This window comes from Populus nigra, chromosome 8, assembly GCF_951802175.1.
Source record: "Populus nigra chromosome 8, ddPopNigr1.1, whole genome shotgun sequence".
Lineage (NCBI taxonomy): Eukaryota > Viridiplantae > Streptophyta > Magnoliopsida > Malpighiales > Salicaceae > Populus > Populus nigra.
In genome coordinates, this window is record NC_084859.1 from 10,430,964 (window position 1) to 10,451,353 (window position 20,390).

General features: G+C 30.1%; 3 protein-coding genes across 3 annotated transcripts; all 3 read right to left on the reverse strand.

Moving 5' to 3' along the window:
* Positions 1-3,462: 3,462 nt before the first annotated feature.
* Positions 3,463-5,280, reverse strand: LOC133701933 (polygalacturonase QRT3-like). The gene is made up of 3 exons (XM_062126132.1): positions 5,218-5,280; positions 4,848-5,075; positions 3,463-4,491 (listed from the first exon to the last, which is right to left on the reverse strand). The coding sequence occupies exons 1-3, from the start codon at positions 5,278-5,280 to the stop codon at positions 3,463-3,465; spliced, it is 1,320 nt and encodes a 439-aa protein (XP_061982116.1).
* Positions 5,281-9,512: 4,232 nt separating this feature from the next.
* LOC133701934 (polygalacturonase QRT3-like) lies at positions 9,513-11,115 on the reverse strand. Its single transcript, XM_062126133.1, has 2 exons — positions 10,876-11,115; positions 9,513-10,571 (listed from the first exon to the last, which is right to left on the reverse strand). The coding sequence occupies exons 1-2, from the start codon at positions 11,113-11,115 to the stop codon at positions 9,513-9,515; spliced, it is 1,299 nt and encodes a 432-aa protein (XP_061982117.1).
* A 2,516-nt stretch (positions 11,116-13,631) lies between these two features.
* On the reverse strand, positions 13,632-16,327 carry LOC133700353 (polygalacturonase QRT3-like). The gene is made up of 3 exons (XM_062123854.1): positions 16,094-16,327; positions 15,709-15,936; positions 13,632-14,775 (listed from the first exon to the last, which is right to left on the reverse strand). The coding sequence occupies exons 1-3, from the start codon at positions 16,277-16,279 to the stop codon at positions 13,684-13,686; spliced, it is 1,506 nt and encodes a 501-aa protein (XP_061979838.1). The 5' UTR covers positions 16,280-16,327; the 3' UTR covers positions 13,632-13,683.
* Positions 16,328-20,390: the final 4,063 nt, after the last annotated feature.

A 20,390-nucleotide genomic window follows, 5' to 3' on the forward strand; every position in this document is an offset into this window, starting at 1 on the left:
TCTGCCAGATATTTTAGTGGCTGTGTTCTTTCTTTAGAGAAGTGCATCACAAGTTCTTGAAATTTATCTTCGCTAAGAAATTTTTTCAACAACAACGTCAATTAGAAAGAATCTTAGCATTTTTTTGCTTAATTGATTTTTTAAAAAAGTAAATTCCTTGAAAAATAAATTATTTTTTAATGTCTAGTAGTGTTATGGAAAATAAGTTGGAAAAAACTTTCTAGTATTTGGTTATGTTATGGAAAATGAGCTGAAAAGTAGTTTATTGATGTTTTATTTTTTTTTCAAGTTTATTCAAACAATGAGGAACAAATCTTATAAATTAAAAAGTTCAATGAGAATGAAATTGAAAAAAATCTAATTTCATAAATTATCTCAAATAAAATAAATAGTAATCAAAATAATGGAGATCAAATTTAACAAATAAAAAAAATTGAAAGATGATGAAATTAAAATAATAATAATCACAATTTCATAAATTATTTCAAATAAAATAAGTAACAATCAAAAGAATGGTGATCAAATTTGATAGATAAAAAATATCAATTAAAAAAATGATAAGAGAAAAACAAATAACAATCATAAAAATAAGGACCAAAGTTAATAAAAAAATCAAATTAAATCAAATTTTAAGGGATGAAATTAAAAAAAAAAGATTCAAACAAAATATATATCAATCAAAAGTTTGAGGACTAAGTTTGATATAATCAGCAAATAATATGATATTTCTAAATTTTTTACAACTTCTGGAAAGTGTTTTCCGCCCAAAATAAAAGGAAAACACTTTCATGGAAATCAAGCTAAATTTTCTTTTGACTGAAAAGTGTTTTCCATTGACTAACTTTTTTATTGATAAACAAACAAAGAAAAATTTGAAAAATAACTTTTAAAAAACCATTTTCCGAACAAACAAACTCATACTGTCGCAACATACATTGCATCTAATCAATTAATAAAAAAATTAACATCCGGTGGTGAGGTTTGTTTGGACCTTCCTTGAATTTTGGATGCAACATCAAAGAATCAAAGAAGATTCATCATTCTAAAAGCTGAATTTGAATTTTAGAGTCAACATAAAAAAAAAATTCATTCTAAAAACAACAAGTTAATACGAGGACCTGGGTAAGGGGTTCATAATTCTCATTCTCAACATATATACATCATTTTCTTACAATACTTATTTTCATATCAAAACAAGAATAAACAACCTTCTTCTTAAAATTTAATGCTCTTTTACACATTTATTATATTTTTCTTGCTTATCTTCTCAGACTAGTAAGGCATTACAACTATAAATGTCCCTCCTTGTCAGTCATTAGCCCAAGCTAGTTGTTCTTTGGTTGTAATGTTATCCTTTATATCATCAGGAGCCCTAAGTAATTTAAGGTTCCTTAACAAACAGGCACCAGCTCCTCTAGTTCTAGAGTTAATTTTGATCAATCTAGATCCTCTACTAGACCTTCTAGTTTCTGGTGGCCTTAGCCTAAAAGTGAAGTCGCTACTAAATGTTATTTGTTTTCCTCTCTTTAGATTTTGTTTTTTACAATTACATAAAATACTAAATATATATGGTTACCTTAAGACAAGTCTTCAGATACCACGTATTATGCAAAACCCATACACTTCATATAATTACTCTCCTCCAGAAACACACTTCACACATAAGAACTACTTGACAAGATAACTTAGATAGAAGTTTAGAGAGAGGAGCTTCTGGTGTGTAACGAAATGTAATGAGAGGAAGTCTTTATATAGTGGGAGGCCTCCCTTATCCTCCACTAAATCATTGACACATGTCACCACCTTTAGCATATTTATAAAGCTGAAGCTGAAGACTACCATAAAGTATTTCTCTAAGTATTTTTTATATGAAAGAAGCATTTTTTTTGTTGTTGTGGAAAGCACATTTGCACACGAATACTTTAGTGATGTGCCTTGAGATATATGTCCCTCTTCTTATATAAAGAAAAACCAAGAATCTCATCAAAGAAATCAGGTACATCTTTAATTCTGTGTATTTTTATCATAAAGACTTGAGGGGTTACTAATAGACCAAGATTTATTAGTATTTTATAATCAAATTTTTATTGGCTCAAAGTCTATTTTAACAATAACTCAGGCTTTAAAGGATTTCTGCAAAAAGGTTCGGGTCTAGTCTTAGGTCGTGGGCCTGACACCCTTGAACCCAGATAATATGCTTGGTCTTAGGCTCTCAAGAGCTCAGGAAATATTAAGCATATGCCTACCACTAGTTGGCTCAAGCACCACGTTTGAGCCCAAGCACTAGACATGTGCATAGCACTCGTGAGTCTAGGCAACGTGTTTGGGCCTAAGTGTCAGGTATATGCCTGAAACCTATTGGGTTCAGGCCACATTTCTAGGCCTAGTGCATGTCCTGGTGCCTCTTGGGCCTTATGGCTTGGACCCAACACCTAGTCTCTAGAGATTTGTTTATCTGATTTAAGCTATTTAGTTTGGATCCTATTCAATCTTCGCCCCTAGGTGTATAAGAGTCCCTTATGAGTTACCACATTTCTATCTCATTAAAATATGTGTTAATGATATTTATCTCTCATTAATAATTGTGTAAGAGATATTTATCTCTTATTAATGTTTATGCAAGAGATAGTTATCTCTTATTAATGCAGGTATAAAAGATATTTATCTCTCATTAATGTTACCGAAGTGTATTGACTTCCATCATCTTCATTCAAGCAAAAAAAAAATAACAGTTCATGATGTATAAATACTTTTTGAACCATCCAGGTAAGGGTTCATAATTTTAATTCTCAACATACACATTATTTTCTTTCAATATTTATTTTCATACCAAAATAAAAACAAACAGCCTTGTTTTTAGAATTTAATGCTTTTGCATATTTATGCACTTGAGAGATTCTAAGGATTGTTTACAATCTGTTAGGATTTTTATATTAAATTACCATCTTTCTTTGCTAAAGAAAATGAATCTATCAATGTGAACACTTGATCAAAGACCTTATTTTTTAAAGGGCTTAAACCTTGTAGAGGGTATTTCATTCTAATTTTATATATTATTTATTTATTTCATGTGCAATTATGATGGTTCTAAGAGGGGAAAAGGGTAGTCTCGAACTAGAGTATTCTAGGGTGTAAAATTGTTTTACCATTGCAGCTAGCTATTCTTCTTTAATTCTTTTTTTTTATTTGATAATTGTGAGTGTCCGGGTCAGTTTACGTACATCACGACTAATTTTTTAAGACTCTAAAATTACGACTAGATATACCTCTAGTAACCCTGAAGTTTGCAGCTAGCTATTCTAATTTTTCTAGTTATAAAAAGTTCAACAAAATTAAAATAAAACATGGTGCTATAAAGTATAAAGAAAACAATATATACGAACATATAGTTATGGCTTTATCCGTCGAAAATTGCAGAAATGTGATATATATTCAATGTTGAGTAAAAGCAAAATTGAATAATTACAAGTAGTTGATCTCTTCAACCATGCTACTCTGATCAACCACCACGGAAACAACTGCATTGACGACCTTGTTGCTCTCCACGACCACCATGTTATTCGATACATTGGTCACTGCATGCACTACATTCCCTGTCGGTACACCTTCAACATAGAACGAATACTGGAAGTTAGTGATTTTGTTAGGGAATATCAACACCGACGAAAAATCTGCCACCCACTTCGTTCCATTTCCGGCCACGGTTAGTTTCCCCACTGTTGATTTCAAGCTCATGCTCCTCACATTGTTACGTTCAATCACCACTTGATCAATTATAGTGAAATTTCCATCTAATTCCACTATTGGGTTCAAGTTTCTGCCTTCCCCTTTGAACATGTTGTCCACAATGTTTAATCCAGAGATTTTGCCATTGATTGACTGTAAAACTATATAGGCATCTCCAATGAACAGCCCATTTGTGACTTGAACTTGAACTGGGTCTTCCATGACAATATTGGTGAAATCTAAGTAACAATTGGTTATCCTAGTTAAAAATGCAGTTGGTTTTACTATAATTCCTATGCCACCAAAAACATTAGCCTTGTTGTAACAATGCACCCCTGTCAGAATATTTGCCTCTCCTCTTAATAGAACACCAATGGCTGCTGAGAAAACTACAACATCAGTGATTGAATTATCATTACTTTCAAGATCAATGGCGGTGCCTGAAAATTTATTCTCATTTTTATCCCCGCCAATTGTTGGATGCTGTCCAAGGAAGGAGCTTGATATGAAGGTCTCGTGGCCTTCTTTGACCAAAATCCCTTGTGTTGTGAAGTGTATAAAGAAGCAATTATTAATGCGAGTTCTGACTGAATTCATAGTGAAAATCCCTCCACCTCTATAGTTTGAATCAAAGAGAATATCCCTGAAGGTGATGTCTTCATAATAAACCTTTTTGTTATGCATCCTAGACTTTGGTGACCACAGTTCAATAAGATGCCTATCACCGGGAAAGGTTTCCGATGCTCGCAATGTCCCTTTTTTCACCTAATTGTAGAGCATTTTTCATATCAATATCTTTGGTTAGAGATTCGTAATTTATATATACGCTAATATATATGAATTATCCAAAATTTAATTATAATTTATGCGAAGGCAAACAAATACTTCTGAAGGACATGCCAAATGGCAGAAGAGTTTAGACTTCATAAAAAAAAACTTGCACAAATCTTATTCAATCTCTTAATTAGCACGCGAAGAGTTTTCATGCTTCAAGGTTAAATAACTCTGTTCCACTGTCCTCCCGTTTCAAATTTAAACTATCTTTCTTTCTTCAGAGAAAAACATTGTTCCGATGAAATAATTGAAGAGACTAATCTAGTCATGTGTAGAAGAGTACTAACCACAATGTTGCCTCCACCAGAAGGAAACCTTATGGGTTTGCTGATCTTGTAGTTTCCACCTTGCAAGTCAATTACAACGCCACCCAAGTCATGGACATCAGGCAGCAATTCTAGCCCATTTTGCACTTGAAAAGCGTCGGATAAAGCATCCATTATGGCATCACAACTCTCTTGTGCGCCAGTTGGATCAGCTCCATACCCAATTGGATAAAATACTCTCCCTACATTCTAACAATTCAATGACATCCAACGAAAGTTATTTGATCAAATAAAATCCCAGTAAAAAGCAATATGTACACACACATTCACATATGTTTGTTACTTGTATATGAAGTCGATCAATGTATGTAATACAGGAAGAAAGTCTCACCTTTTTGGTGTTTGATGCCTTTGGAAATGACAAGGTAGCGTTGACAGGATGATGGCCTTCCATTTCTTGTAGCTTTTTGTGGAATTTTATCGTCATGATCTGTCGTGTGATGGAACAAGTCGCACCTTGTACAAGAATTAATACAATAAAACAGCATGCTGAGAAAGGCTCCATTGTCTTAAATTTACGCCACTTCGAGGGAGGTCATGGGCTTATTTGGTAATGAAATTTGTTATATTCTATGCTGGCCGATCTGCCAACATAAACTCCTATGAAAAGAAATATGATATACAAGTTAACGTACAATTCTTTGGCCATGTTAAGCAGAAAACATGAAAAGATGTAAAAGGAAAGAAAGAAAGAAATCTACATGGGAGAGAAAAGCAGAGAATTGAACAAAAAAGTTGGAGGACGAAGCTCTAAGATTTCTATTTCTTGGCTGTTCTATTAATTATTACTCCTCGTTCATAATGCTAATGCCCCACCTGTTACAAACCTTGTTTTTTACCGCGAGAACAGTAAAGCACTGTGAGTTATTAGCGTAAGACATTAAATGATCATAATTACCATGGTAGTTTATAAATTGGCATTAATCTCAATGCTACTTAATGCCCATTTTTTATTTGAAATTTGGTTCGATACAAAAATAGTAACTGAAATTAATTACTTGTGGCTGTTGGGAACTGAATATTTTTATTTTTATTGTTTTTCCTTTTGCATTTTGGAGCAGTTGAGTTATAAATTTGGTTTAGTAAAAACCAGTCCTTTTGCTCACCCGGTAGAATTACAAAAGTGAAGTGGTGATTTTGCCATTCACTTCAAAATTATTAAGAATTATTAAGCCTTACATGGGGTAGAATGATCTTTTCTTTAATGGTCAAAATGTCATTTATAAATTGAACGATGTCTTTACATAATTTTTCATCATAATAAAATTATTTAATTTCTTTTAAAAGCAAAATTTTCTAAGTCCAGCTCTAAAGACTTTATTAGCTTTTTATTTTTTTAAAATATTGAAATGACTTATTTGACTTTAAAGCAAATGTTTTATAACTTAAGTCCAAGGCCTTTATGTTGTTTTTCATATTATATATATATAAAATAAGCAAGTTGGTCGAAGGTCTATAATTCACTTAATATAAAATATTATTAAAAAAATAAATTTGGATAGCGCGTGCAATACACATATGGACGTGTGGTTTGTTTATATGATTTTCAGTCCACGTGTGAAAAACCATAAGGTGGTAAAAACCATAAGGTGGTCATATGATGGCTCCCAGGGTGGTGTTCAAGTTATCTCGACTTTCCTTTCTTCCCGATGCAGCACGTATTCCAAACAAATCTCTAATTTGACGAGTGCGACCCTTTCTTCTTCTTTTTTTCTTTCCTTCTCGATTTTCAAGCTTATCCTGCAAAATTTTAAAGCAACCCTTCAATTTGTTATATCTTCACATTTGGTCCATATTTTTTTTATTTTTATTTGTTTTATTTGAGCTGATTTCTGAAATCAGTTTTTTTTAATTTCACCCCCTTTAATTTTTTTATCTTTCAGATTTGGTCCCCATTTTATTAATTGATATTTTCTTTAATTGAGATGGTTTTAAAATTTAATTTTTTTCTTGTGATTTCATCCTTTTTAATTATTTTTTTACCAATTCGATCCTTATTATTTTAATTGTTATTTTTTTTTCCTTGTCAATTTTTAATTTTTTTTATTTCATACTTCACATCGTATTTATTGGAAATTGAGCTTTTTAATTGAGTCTAGGTCTAGGATTTCATGGGTTATAAGTTTGGGAGATAAACCTAGATTTAAGAAATTTTCTCGGGTTTGCTTTTTTTTTCTTTAAGCTCATGTTTTTTTAGTATTATCTCTAAGTATTTTTTTTAATTGGAAATTACGCTCTGTTATTTTTTTTTCATTTGCTTTCTATAAGCTCTTTCTCTAATTTTGATACTGACTCAGGTTTTCTCCAGTTTTTTTATTTATCTTTCTTTGTTAAATTTATCCCTTTTTTTAGAAATTTTGTTTTTCAATTATATTAAATTGATTGATTGAATATAAGTATGAAATACTCATCTCATAATATTTTATTTACTTTACTTTTTGGGTCGTTGCTCTGACTGCATGTGCAACCTCTCTTGGTGTCGTCAAGTGACCTTTCGTAATGATATTTGAACTGTCTTGATAAGTTTTTTTCTAGTTGTTAAGCAGCATCCATGGCGGAGCAATGGCAAGTCCCCAACAGAATTTTCTTTATTCTCCTTTAGAGTATGACACTAACTTATTATTTTTTATGGTTAATTACTAACTCTTTTTTTTCATTATTTATGATGTCTTTTTAAAATTATATTATTAAATTAATCAGGCTTACTGAACATGGTTAAATCTATAATCTAGGTCTCATATTTTTCTTGTTTCTTTAAAAACACTAGCATCGCCTTAACATTTTCTTTTTACGTTAGGAAAAAAAATTAGTTGACCCTATCTAGTTTTATTCTATTTAATAACTAAAGAGCATGTACAATATTAATATTAAAACTTTGCTATTAAATTAAAAACAAAGGCCTAGCCACCATGGCTAACCTACTACTTTTTTATCTTTCTTTTTCTTTTTAAGATTCTGTTTGTTTGCTGTAAAGTTTTTTTTTTAAAAAAAGTTTTACATGAAAAGTAAATTATTTTACGATATTTTGTAGTATTAATGAAGATGAGTTAAAAAAATATTTTTCAGTATTTGGTTATGTCATAAAAAATAAGTTTGAAAATAACTTATTAATGTTTTGATTTTTCTTTCAAGTTTATTAAGAGAATGGAGACCAAACATAACAGATAAAAATGTTGAATGAGAATAAAATTAACAAAAAAAATTAATTTTATAAATTATTTCAAATAAAATAAATAGCAATCAAAAGAATAGAGATCAAATTTGATAGATATAAAAATTAAAAGAGAATGAAATTGAAAAAAATATTATAAATTATTTCAAAAAAAATAAATAGCAATCAAAAGAATAAGGATCAAATATGATAAATGAAAACTTTCAATTAATAACAGGATAAGAGAAAAACAAATAACTATGAAAAGAATGAAAATCAAAATCAAATTAAATCAAATTCTAAGAGATAAATTTAAAAAAAAAAGATTTAAAACAAAATATATAGAAATCAAAAAATTAAGGATTAAATTTAATATAATCAACAAATAAAAAATTATTTTTTATTTTTCACAACTTCTTAAAAGTATTTTTCACTCAAAATAAAAGAAATTTTTTTTTCAAAAACCAAGTTAAATTTGTTTTTACCGGAAAATATTTTTTATTAATCAATTTTTCTAATGGTAAACAAATACATAAAAGTTATGGTAAAAAAACTGATTTTTAAAAAATTATTTTTCATTAAAAAAAAAAAGAGATTAAATATATGACAAGCACAAAAAAAATAATTGAAGCCATTATTTTTTCTTTCTTTCTTTTCCTTTTACTCTCTTACCATTGATGCTTTAATCGACATATTTTCCCCTGTAAGTCTGTAACCACACTTTCTCTCCATCTTTCCTACAATCTCCACCATGGTTCCAACCACTCCATTAACTATTCAATCCTCCATTACAAACCACGCCGTTTTGTCCTTCATAAATCACACAAGCCCCAATAACTCTGCTATCAACCTAATTAATATAATATTATATAATTATAATGAATCGGAAGGAAACTAGAGCCTGCCGTCCGTCACATCGGAACATGCATTTTGTGGATTTACCTCATTCGACGAATCATCAAGCCGCCCAAGTAAGTCTACGTCACCAAACAATATGGGCTTCTTGTTTCGTAGCAATTTCTACTCATGCGGGTCAAGGCTCAAACTTGATAGCCCGCGTTTAAAAAAAAAAAAAAAATAGATTTAATTAATGATATTTTATTTATTATTTTCTGAATCTATTTATCATAAAAATAGCTATAATTAGAAGAAAGAAATCCTAGGTAAAAATACTTTTATTATTTTGGATGGGTTATTTCCTTTTTTTATTTTTATTTGTTTTTTTAATAAGTTAAGAAAATAATTAATAGAATTTTATTAATTAGTCTTTGAGCACCATAAATTTTTTCATATTTTTAATGAAAATAGATTTATGAAATAACCAATAGAATACTACTAATTTCTCTCTGTACGGTAAAAAAATATTGCATAACTAGTATTATCAAATACAAATCTTAAATAAGCTATATATGCATTTAGTGGATTCACAAAAATTACCATTTGAATATTATAAATATTTAGAACAATTTCAATCTCTACTCTCCCTTCCTATTATACTGATCAACAGCAACAGAAACTACTCCATTAACACTTCTGTCACTCTGGACAACCACCACATTGTTTGATAAACTGGTCACTCCGTGTGCTGGGAATGCCACAGGAACCCCTTGAAAATTGAAAGAGTACTGGAAATGATTAATCCGATCTGGGAATACTAATATGGATGAAAAGTCTGCCACCCATTTTGTCCCATTTCCAGGCACTGTTAACTTCCCGGCCGTTGATTTCACGGTCATACCGACGGCATTGTTGTTATCGATCACCACTTGATCAATGCTAGCAAAATTCCCATCTAATTGAACAATAGGATTCATAGAATTTGCATCCGATTTGAACATATTATCCACAATGGTTACCCCGGACATTTTACCCTTGGCTGCTTTTAACACTACGTTAGCATCTCCCAAGAAGAAACCATTAGTCACATGAATTTGAACAGGATCTTCAATGACTATAGCTGTCCAATCTAAGTAACAATTATCCATCCTAGTCAAGGATCCTTGTGGTTTCACTAAAATCCCTACGCCACCGAACCCAGTTGCCTTGTTGTAGCAGTGTACCCCTGTAAGAATGTTAGCTTGACCCCTTAATAATACTCCAATAGCAGCTGAGAAAATGGCAACATCTGTGATTGCATTATCATTACTTGCAAGATCAATGGCAGTTCCGGTATAGTTTTTTTCTTTTGGATCACCACCAATTGTTACATGTTGTCCTAGGAAACAACTTGATATGAAGGTCTCGTGGCCCTTTTGGACTAGAATTCCTTCGGTTGTGAAGTGGATAAAGAAGCAATTATGTATGCGAGTTCTTGCTGAATCAATGATGAACATTCCCCCTCCGCGATAGCTTGAATCGAACAGGATGTCCCGAAAGGTGACGTCCTCGTAGTATATCCCAACATTTTTTTTCTCTCCCCCGTCGGGATGGATATTGGAAGGTTTGGGAACAACCGTAGAACTTGGTGACCACAGTTCAACGAGGTAACGATCACTTGGAAAATCGTCAGATGCCCGCAAAGTTCCCGCGTGTACCTTATGGATTAGTCAACATGCTCGATTGTTATATTATGAAAAGATGTTTCATTTTCAGTGGAAGATTGTAGCCTTTTTTGAATTATCTCTGATAATATAGCAAGTAATTAAGTTTGATAGCTACAGGGATTAATTTATAATAAATATAGAAATGTATTTAGTCTAAAGAGAAAAATGATCAGGAAGTGTTTTTTTTTATTCAGTTCAGAAGCTAGTGCTACTTATTATGTACATTCTAAAAAAGATGATCGATATGTAAAATATCGCTGTTTATGGATAAGAATGAACAGGACGGGATACTCACCAGGATATTGCCTCCACCAGCTGGAAACCTAATGGGTTTGCTGATTTTGTAGTTTCCACCCTGCAAATCAATCACAACACCAGCCAAGTCATTGATGCCTGGCAACAACTCAAGCTCATTTTGCACTTGAAATGCGTAGCTTAAAGCTTTCAATATGGCATCACTGCTGTCTCGCTCCCCAGTTGGGTCCGCCCCATATTTAATTGGATAAAATACTCTCTCCTTCAAAAAAACACACATCAAGAGAAAAAATATATATATATCATTCAATTTAGTGAAAATTAAAAGGAGAAGTTGGTATATTCTTAGGGGATTAATCATTGACATTTTTATTTTTTTTTTGAAATATTATATCAATAGCCTCGACCTTGTCAAATATCTCTCACTACCTTATTGCGTGAAGTTTTGTGCTTTTGACATGAATGACAAGAGGTGGTAAACTTTTGCAGCTTTTCTTGAAATTCTAGTTGTTTTTCTTGTTGGATGGAGCAACTCGTTTGTTGTACGAACAATAGGGTTAACAAGCAGAATACCAAGAAACCTCTCATTATTTTCAGCTAAAACAATTTTCGGTGATAAATCACAAAATATGTGCAGCTGTTGTACGTAGCTGGTTTTTGAAGAAATCACAGCACCAAGGCACACATTTATATATATGGGTGAGCAAGAGGGTAAGGAAAAATGTTCGGTTGAGCTGATTTTCTTGGCCTTTTTTGTGGAACCAATGGATTTGTATTGGACTTGCTTCTCTGTATTGATAATCCTTCTACGAGTTCATCTATCTGTCGTTTCTAATATGATCATATTGTTACTGGATGATGATTTGCTTGCGCTGTTGCTATGGTCATTATTGCTGTTATTACGGATGAGATGGAAAATATTGGATTAGGCTAAGCCATGCTAGTTTATAAATATCCTTTAGGTCCTATTTGTTTGCTGGAAAGTAGTTTTTTTTTTGAAAATAAATTCTGGGGAAAGTGAATTCTAGGAAAGTATTTTCCGATGTTTGGTAGTGTAATGTAAAATATGTTGGAAAGCATTTTCCAGTATTTAGTTATGTCATGAAAAATGAGCTGGAAAATAACTTATTAATGTTTTATTTTTCTCAAGTTTATTAAAATAACGAGGAACAAATCTTACAAATTAAAAAGTTGAATGAGAATGAAATTGAAAAAAAATATAATTTCATAAATTATCTCAAATAAAATAAATAATAATCAAAATAATAGAGATCAAATCTAAAAAATTAAAAAAAATGAAAGGTGAAGAAATTAAATAATAATAATTAACATTTCATAAATTATTTCAAATAAAATAAGTAACAATCAAAAGAATGAAGACCAAATTTGATAGATAAAAATTTTCAATAAAAAAATGATAAGAAAAAGGCAAATAACAATTATAAAAATAAGGACCAAAATTAATATAAAATTAAATTTTAAGAGATGGAATTGAAAAATAAATATTTGGTTATGTCATGGAAAATGAGCTGAAAAATAACTTATTAATGTTTTATTTTTCTCAAGTTTATTAAAATAACGAGGAACAAATCTTACAAATTAAAAAGTTGAATGAGAATGAAATTGAAAAAAAATATAATTTCATAAATTATCTCAAATAAAATAAATAATAATCAAAATAATAGAGATCAAATTTAAAAAATTAAAAAAAAAATGAAAGGTGAAGAAATTAAAATAATAATAATTAACATTTCATAAATTATTTCAAATAAAATAAGTAACAATCAAAAGAATGAGGACCAAATTTGATAGATAAAAATTTTCAATAAAAAAATGATAAGGAAAAAGCAAATAATAATTATAAAAATAAGGACCAAAATTAATATAAAAATTAAATTTTAAGAGATGGAATTGAAAAATAAATATTTAAAACAAATTATATGTAGCAATTAAAAGTTTGAGGATTAAATTTGATATAATCAGCAAATAATGACATTTCTAAATTTTTCACAATTTCCGGAAAGTGTTCTCCCCCAAATTTTACAGGAAAACACTTTCCTGAAAACCAAGCCAAATTTTTCTTTGACTGAAAAGTGTTTTCCGTTAACCAACTTTTCTAATGGCAAACAAACACAGGAAAGTTTGGAAAGTGGTTTCCCGAAAACCACTTTCCAGAAAACAAACACAGCCAAAAGGGAAAAAACTTTCCTAGAAACCAAACCAAATTTTTCTTTGACTGAAAAGTGTTTTTTGTTGACCTAAAAGTGTTTCCATTGATCAGAAAGTGTTTTCGTTGACCGGAAAGTATTTTTCATTGACCAACTTTTCTAATGATAAATAAACATAGGAAAGTTTAAAAAATAATTTTTCAAAAAATAAATTCTAAAAAACAAACATGTTATAAATTTAATTAGGTTTCTTTCTTACAACGAAAAGAGCAATGCTGCACCACTAGGACCACACATGAACAGAGATCCTTTGTAAGTTACCGAGGTGTAAGTTGAAAGCATGCGCTGACTGCGCAATGTGTTTCTGCTTCTTTATCAGAAGCTTCTTGGTTATCTTTAATTGTTCTTTCATCAACTTCTATAAGTTAAAGTTTGAAACAAGTAGTTGTAGTTATTATTTTATATTTTTATACAGTAAGCATTTTTTGACCGAGGGAGAGAAGATGCAAACGATAAAAGTCTAAAAGCTTGCATCAGTCTATATATATATATATATATATATATATATATATATATAAAGAGAGAGAGAGCATGAAGTAGCAGACAACCCATGATTCTAGGCTTTAATTTACCACTGAGTCTCCTTAATGATTTCGATGATTTTAAGAGAATTACAACGACTAAATTGACATAACATTACTCTCACCAGCCATATTACATTGATCAACAATCACAGAAACCACAGCATTGACCAATTTGTCACTCTCCACGACAACTACATTATTTGACACATTTGTTATTGCATGAATTGGGAACCCATTAGGCATTCCGTGAATGTAAAATGAGTACTGAAAATGATTAATCTGGTTAGGAAACAACAAAACCGAAGAAAAATCTGCGACCCATTTCGTTGCATTTCCGGCCACTGTTAGCTTCCCCACTGTTGATTTGTATTTCATGCCACTCACTACATCATTCTGATCAATGAGCACTTGATCAATACTAGTAAATGTCCCATCTAATCCTACAATAGGAATCGTACCTTTTGGGTCTGCGTTGAACATATTATTCACAATATTTACTCCAGAAATTTTGCCATTGATAGCTTTTAAAACTATATTGCCCTCTCCCAAGAATAGCCCGTTAGTAACATGAACTTGAACAGGGTCTTCCATGACTATAGAATTATAATCCAAGTAACAATTATCTATCCTAGTCAGTGATGCGTATAATTTCACCATAATTCCTACACCACCAAAGCCGGTTGCCTTGTTATAGCAGTGTATCCCTGTGAGAATGTTAGCCTGACCCCTTAATAACACACCAATGGCTGCTGAAAACAGAGCAACATCTGTGATTGCATTATCATTGCTCCCAAGGTCAATTGCGGTGCCTGAAAAATTTCTCTCACCTGGATCCCCTCCAACTGTAGAATGTTGTCCTAGGAAGCAGCTGGATATGAAGGTCTCATGGCCTCCTTGGACTAAAATTCCTTCTGTTGTGAAGTGTAAAAAGAAGCAGTTGTTTATTCGAATTCTGGCTGAATTGACAACGAAAATCCCTCCTCCTCTATATCCCGAATCGAAAAGGATGTCACGGAAGGTGATGTCCTCATAGAGGATGGCGCCATTTTGTAATTTTCCAGCAGAGAAACCATTTGGATCATGTACCTTGTTTCTTTTATCAAGTACTTGAGAATTCTGTGACCATACTTCTATGAGATGCCGATCGCCAGGAAATATGTCCGATGCTCGCAAAGTTCCTCCTTTTACCTAATAATTTGAGCACACCAACATATCTCAGAATGCTTGGGAATGAGAAAGTGGAAAGCATAAATGAATATTAAAACATGTTCTTAAGTGCTATGATAATCAGGCGCCCGCAGAGTGACCATAACGTCAACGAGGAGCTCCAATAAGTATTGCAACCTTGGAAGGTTTAATGTCGATGATGAGTGGCTATGGTTCCTGCAGTATCTTTTGGGATTTAAAGCCAATTCATATTTGTATGATTCTTTTAAAATTCAACCTGAAAGAATTTATTCTCCATGTAAGAAAACTATTCACTAATTGCTAAACAAAAACGAAACTAAAATCCCCCCTCCCCTAAAAAAACATCAATTAAAATTATGATTATAATTATATATATATAAGCAAAAAAAAAATTCTGGTGTTTTAGAATGGATGAAAATTATGACCAGAATTTCGGTGATTCAAGAGTAAAGGTAGTAACCAATTTTTGTAAGTTCATTTATTTCTACATTGAAAATTTCTACCCAACCCAACCACTGCTCTGCATATAGCAGTACCTTTTGTTGAAGTGTACACTCGGATTACATTGGAAGCATTTATAGAGGATGAGATACTGGAAGGATTAATAAAATTAAAAATTATGCAGCACAAGAGCTGTCTTATTTAATGCTTCTCATGCAGAAAACTGCAAAATCGTAATGTGGCACAGACCCACATGCAAGGATGCAAAAGTTGCCTCAATATCTTCAAGTTTCTTTCCAAGGTCTACCGTTCCGACCACTGTAAAAGTCCAAGAACATATAATTACGGTTGCACATGAAAAAGTGAATGGAGGAAAGAAATATATGCCCTAAAGGATTTAAATACGTTGTAATGAATTAAATAAACACATTGTATCATTGATAGCATTTGGCATGTGTATATTCAGAGAAAGGAAAAGCAAATTAGTCTAACCACAACGTTGCCTCCACCAGAAGCAGGAAATCTGAGGGGCATGCTGATCTTGTAGTTTCCACCTTGCAAATCAATTACAACACCACCCAAGTCATTCACACCAGGGAGCAACTGAAGCCCATTTTGCACTTGAAAGGCATCATTCAAAGCATTTAATATGGCATCTCTGCTGTCTTGAACCCCAGTTGGATCCGCTCCATAGCCAATTGGATAAAACACTCTCCCACTCTTAAAAATGAACATCCATATATATATATATCAATAAAAATGCATCGACGTGTGTGTGTGTGTGTGTGTGTCAAAAACACACGAATATCTAAATATACAAATATAGTGCTGTACTGTCCAGTTATACATATAATTGGAGGGGGAAATGACTTCCTACCTGTTTGGTTTGTGAGACGGCCGGGGAAGGTGGTGGAATGGGACTGCTTGAGGCCACCATTTCTTGAAGCTTTGCTTGGAATTCTATCAGCTTATGTTTCTTGATGAAACAAGTTGTTTCTTGCACCGACCACAACAAAAGGAAGCACAGCGTTGAGATGTTTTTTATGGCTGTCTTTAACCCCATATTTGGAGACAGGCGGGGGGGGAGAGAGAGAGAGAGAGAGAGAGAGGAGCAAGGTCGTTTGAAATGTTCTCTCTTTCTTACAAAGTGCCAGCCAGCTATATAGTACCTCTAGCCTCTAGGAACCCCTCGTAAATTAAATTAAATTAAATTTATAGGGTTAAATGAATTTTAATTTTGAGGGTTTTTTAGGCATTAATTTGAATTTTAAATGAAATTTAGTTTATTAAGAAAATGCAAAGGTAAATCATATGGGAGAACTTTTGATTTTTTATAATAATATTTCTGAAAATAATATTTTAAAAATGCAAACATGTTAACACAAATTCTATTTTTACCCTGTCTCTCTTGTTTGTTTATTTTTTTCTCTCAAAAATCCATTGCAGCATTGTATCTTTTCTCATCGAACCTTATCAAGATATTTTTATTCCTTATAAAATATGTTATTAATCTTTTCTTTTTGTTCCTTTCTTTTTTTTTTCTTTTTCTCTTTTTTTTTTGTTTGTTTTCTTTGCCTAAATATTTCCTTTCCTTTTTTTATTTTTATTTTGGTTTTGCTAGCCACGTATGATTTGTACGTGATATATTTTGAGTTATTAATTAAGAATTATTGTATCTTTTTCACTTATTAACATTATCAAGGTTATGTTAGTCATTAATTAATTAATTTATTTGGTAATATGATTTGCATTGTTTTAATATTTATTTTATTTAAGTTTGATTTGAGTAAAATATTACAATTTTTATTAGAATATTTCTAGAACTTTTTTTTCTAAACATTCCAATGAAAGAATTTTGATGGAAAATTTTTTAAAACAAATATATATATTTGATATTTTTCAGCAAATATTTAATAAAAATTAATATGAGATATGTTTATTTAAAATGCCTATATTTATGTCATTTTAAATAAATATAAGAATCCTAATAACAAAAAGTAATGATTTTTATAACAAAAATGATTTCTAAATTAAGGATAAAATAGTCAAGATTATTAATTCAATTCAATTCCAATGGTATTTCAAAAATTATAATTGAATTCAATTCTATGATTTAATATTTTATTCTAAACATAAGAGTAATAAGAAGTTATCAATTGAATTCAAATTTATTTATAATTTGAATTCAATTCATCATAAATTTTGATTATAAACAAGTTGCTTATTATATAGTCTAGATATTGCAATTTTTATATATAAAACTGCATTCCCCACTGCAATCCTCTAGATAAATCTCTTCATAAAGGAATAACTAAAAACTTAAGACTTAGGTTAAGTTTGTTTTTCTAAAAGTTATTTCCGGAAAACCACTTTCCAAACTTTCTTGTGTTTGTTTGTCATTAAGAAAGTTGGTCAATGAAAAATTTGGCTTGGTTTTTAGAGAAGTGTTTTCTTTTTATTTTGGACGAAAAACACTTTCCGGAATTTGTGAAAAAATTTAGAAATGTCATATTATTTGCTGATTATATCAAATTTGGTCCTCAAACTTTTGATTGCTATATATATATTTTATTTTGAATATTTGTTTTTCAATTTTATCCCTTAAAATTTAATTTTTATATTAAGTTTGGTCCTCATTTTTATAATTGTTATTTCCTTTCTTCTTATTATTTTTTAATTGAAATTTTTTATCTATCAAATTTGGTCATTATTCTTTTGATTGTTACTTATTTTATTTGAAATAATTTATGAAATGTTAATTATTATATCTTTCAATTTTTTTATTTTTTAGATTTGATCTCTATTATTTTGATTATTATTTGTTTTATTTGAGATAATTTATGAAATTATATTTTTTTCAATTTCATTCTCATTCAACTTTTTAATTTGTAAGATTTGCTCCTCATTATTTTAATAAACTTGAAAAAATAAAACATTAATAAGTTATTTTCCAGCTCATTTTTCATAACATAACCAAACATTGGAGAATATTTTCCAACTTATTTTCAATTACACTACCAAAATCGGAAAATAATTCACTTTTTTTGAATTCATTTTCCCGGAATTCACTTTTCAAAAGGAAACTACTTTCCAACAAACAAACGAGGCCAAGAAAGGTCTACAAACAATAAATGATACAAAAAAATTATTATTAACGTGGGTGTCCGGGTCAGCTTGCACGCACCTCGACTAATCCCACGAACCCTGAAATTAACGACTATGTAAACTTCAAGTGACCATCATATTAGCAAACACAGGGCTCAAACTTGAGACCACAAGGCGAGCAAACCCTTTGGTCTCAAGCTTTTATTACTATGCCAATTACTAGATGGTTTATAAAAATTTAATATGAATTGATGTAGCCTTGATGATAGATGGAATTGCCATATAAAAGATATGATATTATAACACATTAATTGCTTTCTCTTTATGTGAGATGTTTTCGGTATGTTTTGTTTGAGATGTTTGTATAGTTTTACTTGAAAATTAAATGGTGTGCAAAAAGGGTAAGCAAATATCGGAATATGATAGGGTTACCTATACTATTATTAATTAATTGGATAATTTTAAAAAAAATACTCATATGTTAACACAAACTCTATTTTTGCTTTATATTTCTTGTGCGTCTCTTTATTTCTTTTCAAAAACCCTCAGCAACATAATATTATTTTTTTTCTCAACTTAGCAATCAAATAACCTGGGATTGTTGGCTCTGATACTAATTGAAGTAGGTGAAAGCAACACATGAAAAACAGTAAGCACAAGAATAAAGAATAAAGAATAAAAAAAACAATCACATGGAAACCCTAACTCACAATTTTATCATTGAATATTTCTTTTCAAGTAGTCTTCCTAGTTTACAAATACTTAAATAAACCCAAAATCTAAATGAAAAAAAAATTAGAAAACTTGAAAATAAAGGAAAATCAATAAAAGTCATAAATAAATTAGAAAAAATATCTTATAGAGGTATAATCTAAATAGAAAAAAATAATTATAAATTAAATAAAAAAATATAACAAATCTCAAACAATAACTCCTAAACTTTATTTGAAGGTCTTTTCGAATTCCAATGGGTATGGAATTTTAATCCTATAAGGAATAAGACCTTTGAAATCTTTATCAAAATTAAGTGCAATCCAAGAGTTAGATCAAAAGACATGCCTATTAATATAAAGATGCATATTAGAAAAAGTATCCCATGCATCACTTATTTTACTGTTAATCGATTATATGATTTTTTAGGATTAATTATGTTATCTATCTTTCTTTCTTCTTCTTTTTCAATTTCAATAGGAGAAACTACAATTAGAAACTTAATTCTAGATTTTTTTTCTTTCAAAAAAGAGAAGCTACAATTAAAAACTTAATTATAAGCAGAGGCAGATAACAGCTTCATCCATCAAATAAAATATGAGTGTCTAATATTCTATTTTCTAAGAAAGGCCTATTGTTACAAGCATTTGTTAGCTAAAGAATAAAAAGGTAAAATAAAATAAAATAAATTTAATTAATTAATTAAAATCTAAAGAAAGTTTATAAATATAAGCACCGAAGGAAAAGATGAAATTGCAAATGAGTTGTAAATTGCATTTAGCCCCGTTTGTTTGCTAGAAAGTAGTTTCCTTTTGAAAAGTGAATTCCGGAAAAGTGCATTATTTTTTTATGTTTGGTAGTGTGATGGAAAATAAATTGAAAATAATTTTACAGTGTTTGGTTATGTCATGAAAAATGAGCTGGAAAATAACTTATTAATGTTTTATTTTTTTCAAGTTTATTAAAATAATGAGGAACAAATCTTACAAATTAAAAAGTTGAATGAGAATGAAATTGAAAAAAAATATAATTTCATAAATTATCTCAAATAAAATAAATAATAATCAAAATAATAGATATCAAATTTAAAAAATTAAAAAAAATGAAAGATATAATAATTAACATTTCATAAATTATTTCAAATAAAATAAGTAACAATCAAAAGAATGAGGACCAAATTTGATAAATAAAAAAATTCAATAAAAAAATAATAAGGAAAAAGCAAATAGCAATTATAAAAATAAGGACCAAAGTTAATATAAAAATTAAATTTTAAGAGATGAAATTGAAAAATAAAAATTCAAAACAAATTATATATAGCAATCAAAAGTTTGAGGATCAAATTTGATATAATCAGT

Coding starts and splice junctions, on each gene's coding strand:
- LOC133700353 (XM_062123854.1), bottom strand. CDS start 16,279: ATGGGGTTAAAGACAGCCATAAAAAACATCTCAACGCTGTGCTTCCTT. Junction 15,937..16,093: donor CCGTCTCACAAACCAAACAG/GTAGGAAGTCAT, acceptor TTCATTTTTAAG/AGTGGGAGAGTGTTTTATCC. Junction 14,776..15,708: donor CTGGTGGAGGCAACGTTGTG/GTTAGACTAATT, acceptor TCAAATTATTAG/GTAAAAGGAGGAACTTTGCG.
- LOC133701934 (XM_062126133.1), bottom strand. CDS start 11,115: ATGTGTGTTTTTTTGAAGGAGAGAGTATTTTATCCAATTAAATATGGG. Junction 10,572..10,875: donor CTGGTGGAGGCAATATCCTG/GTGAGTATCCCG, acceptor CTAATCCATAAG/GTACACGCGGGAACTTTGCG.
- LOC133701933 (XM_062126132.1), bottom strand. CDS start 5,280: ATGGAAGGCCATCATCCTGTCAACGCTACCTTGTCATTTCCAAAGGCA. Junction 5,076..5,217: donor AGGCATCAAACACCAAAAAG/GTGAGACTTTCT, acceptor TTGAATTGTTAG/AATGTAGGGAGAGTATTTTA. Junction 4,492..4,847: donor CTGGTGGAGGCAACATTGTG/GTTAGTACTCTT, acceptor CTCTACAATTAG/GTGAAAAAAGGGACATTGCG.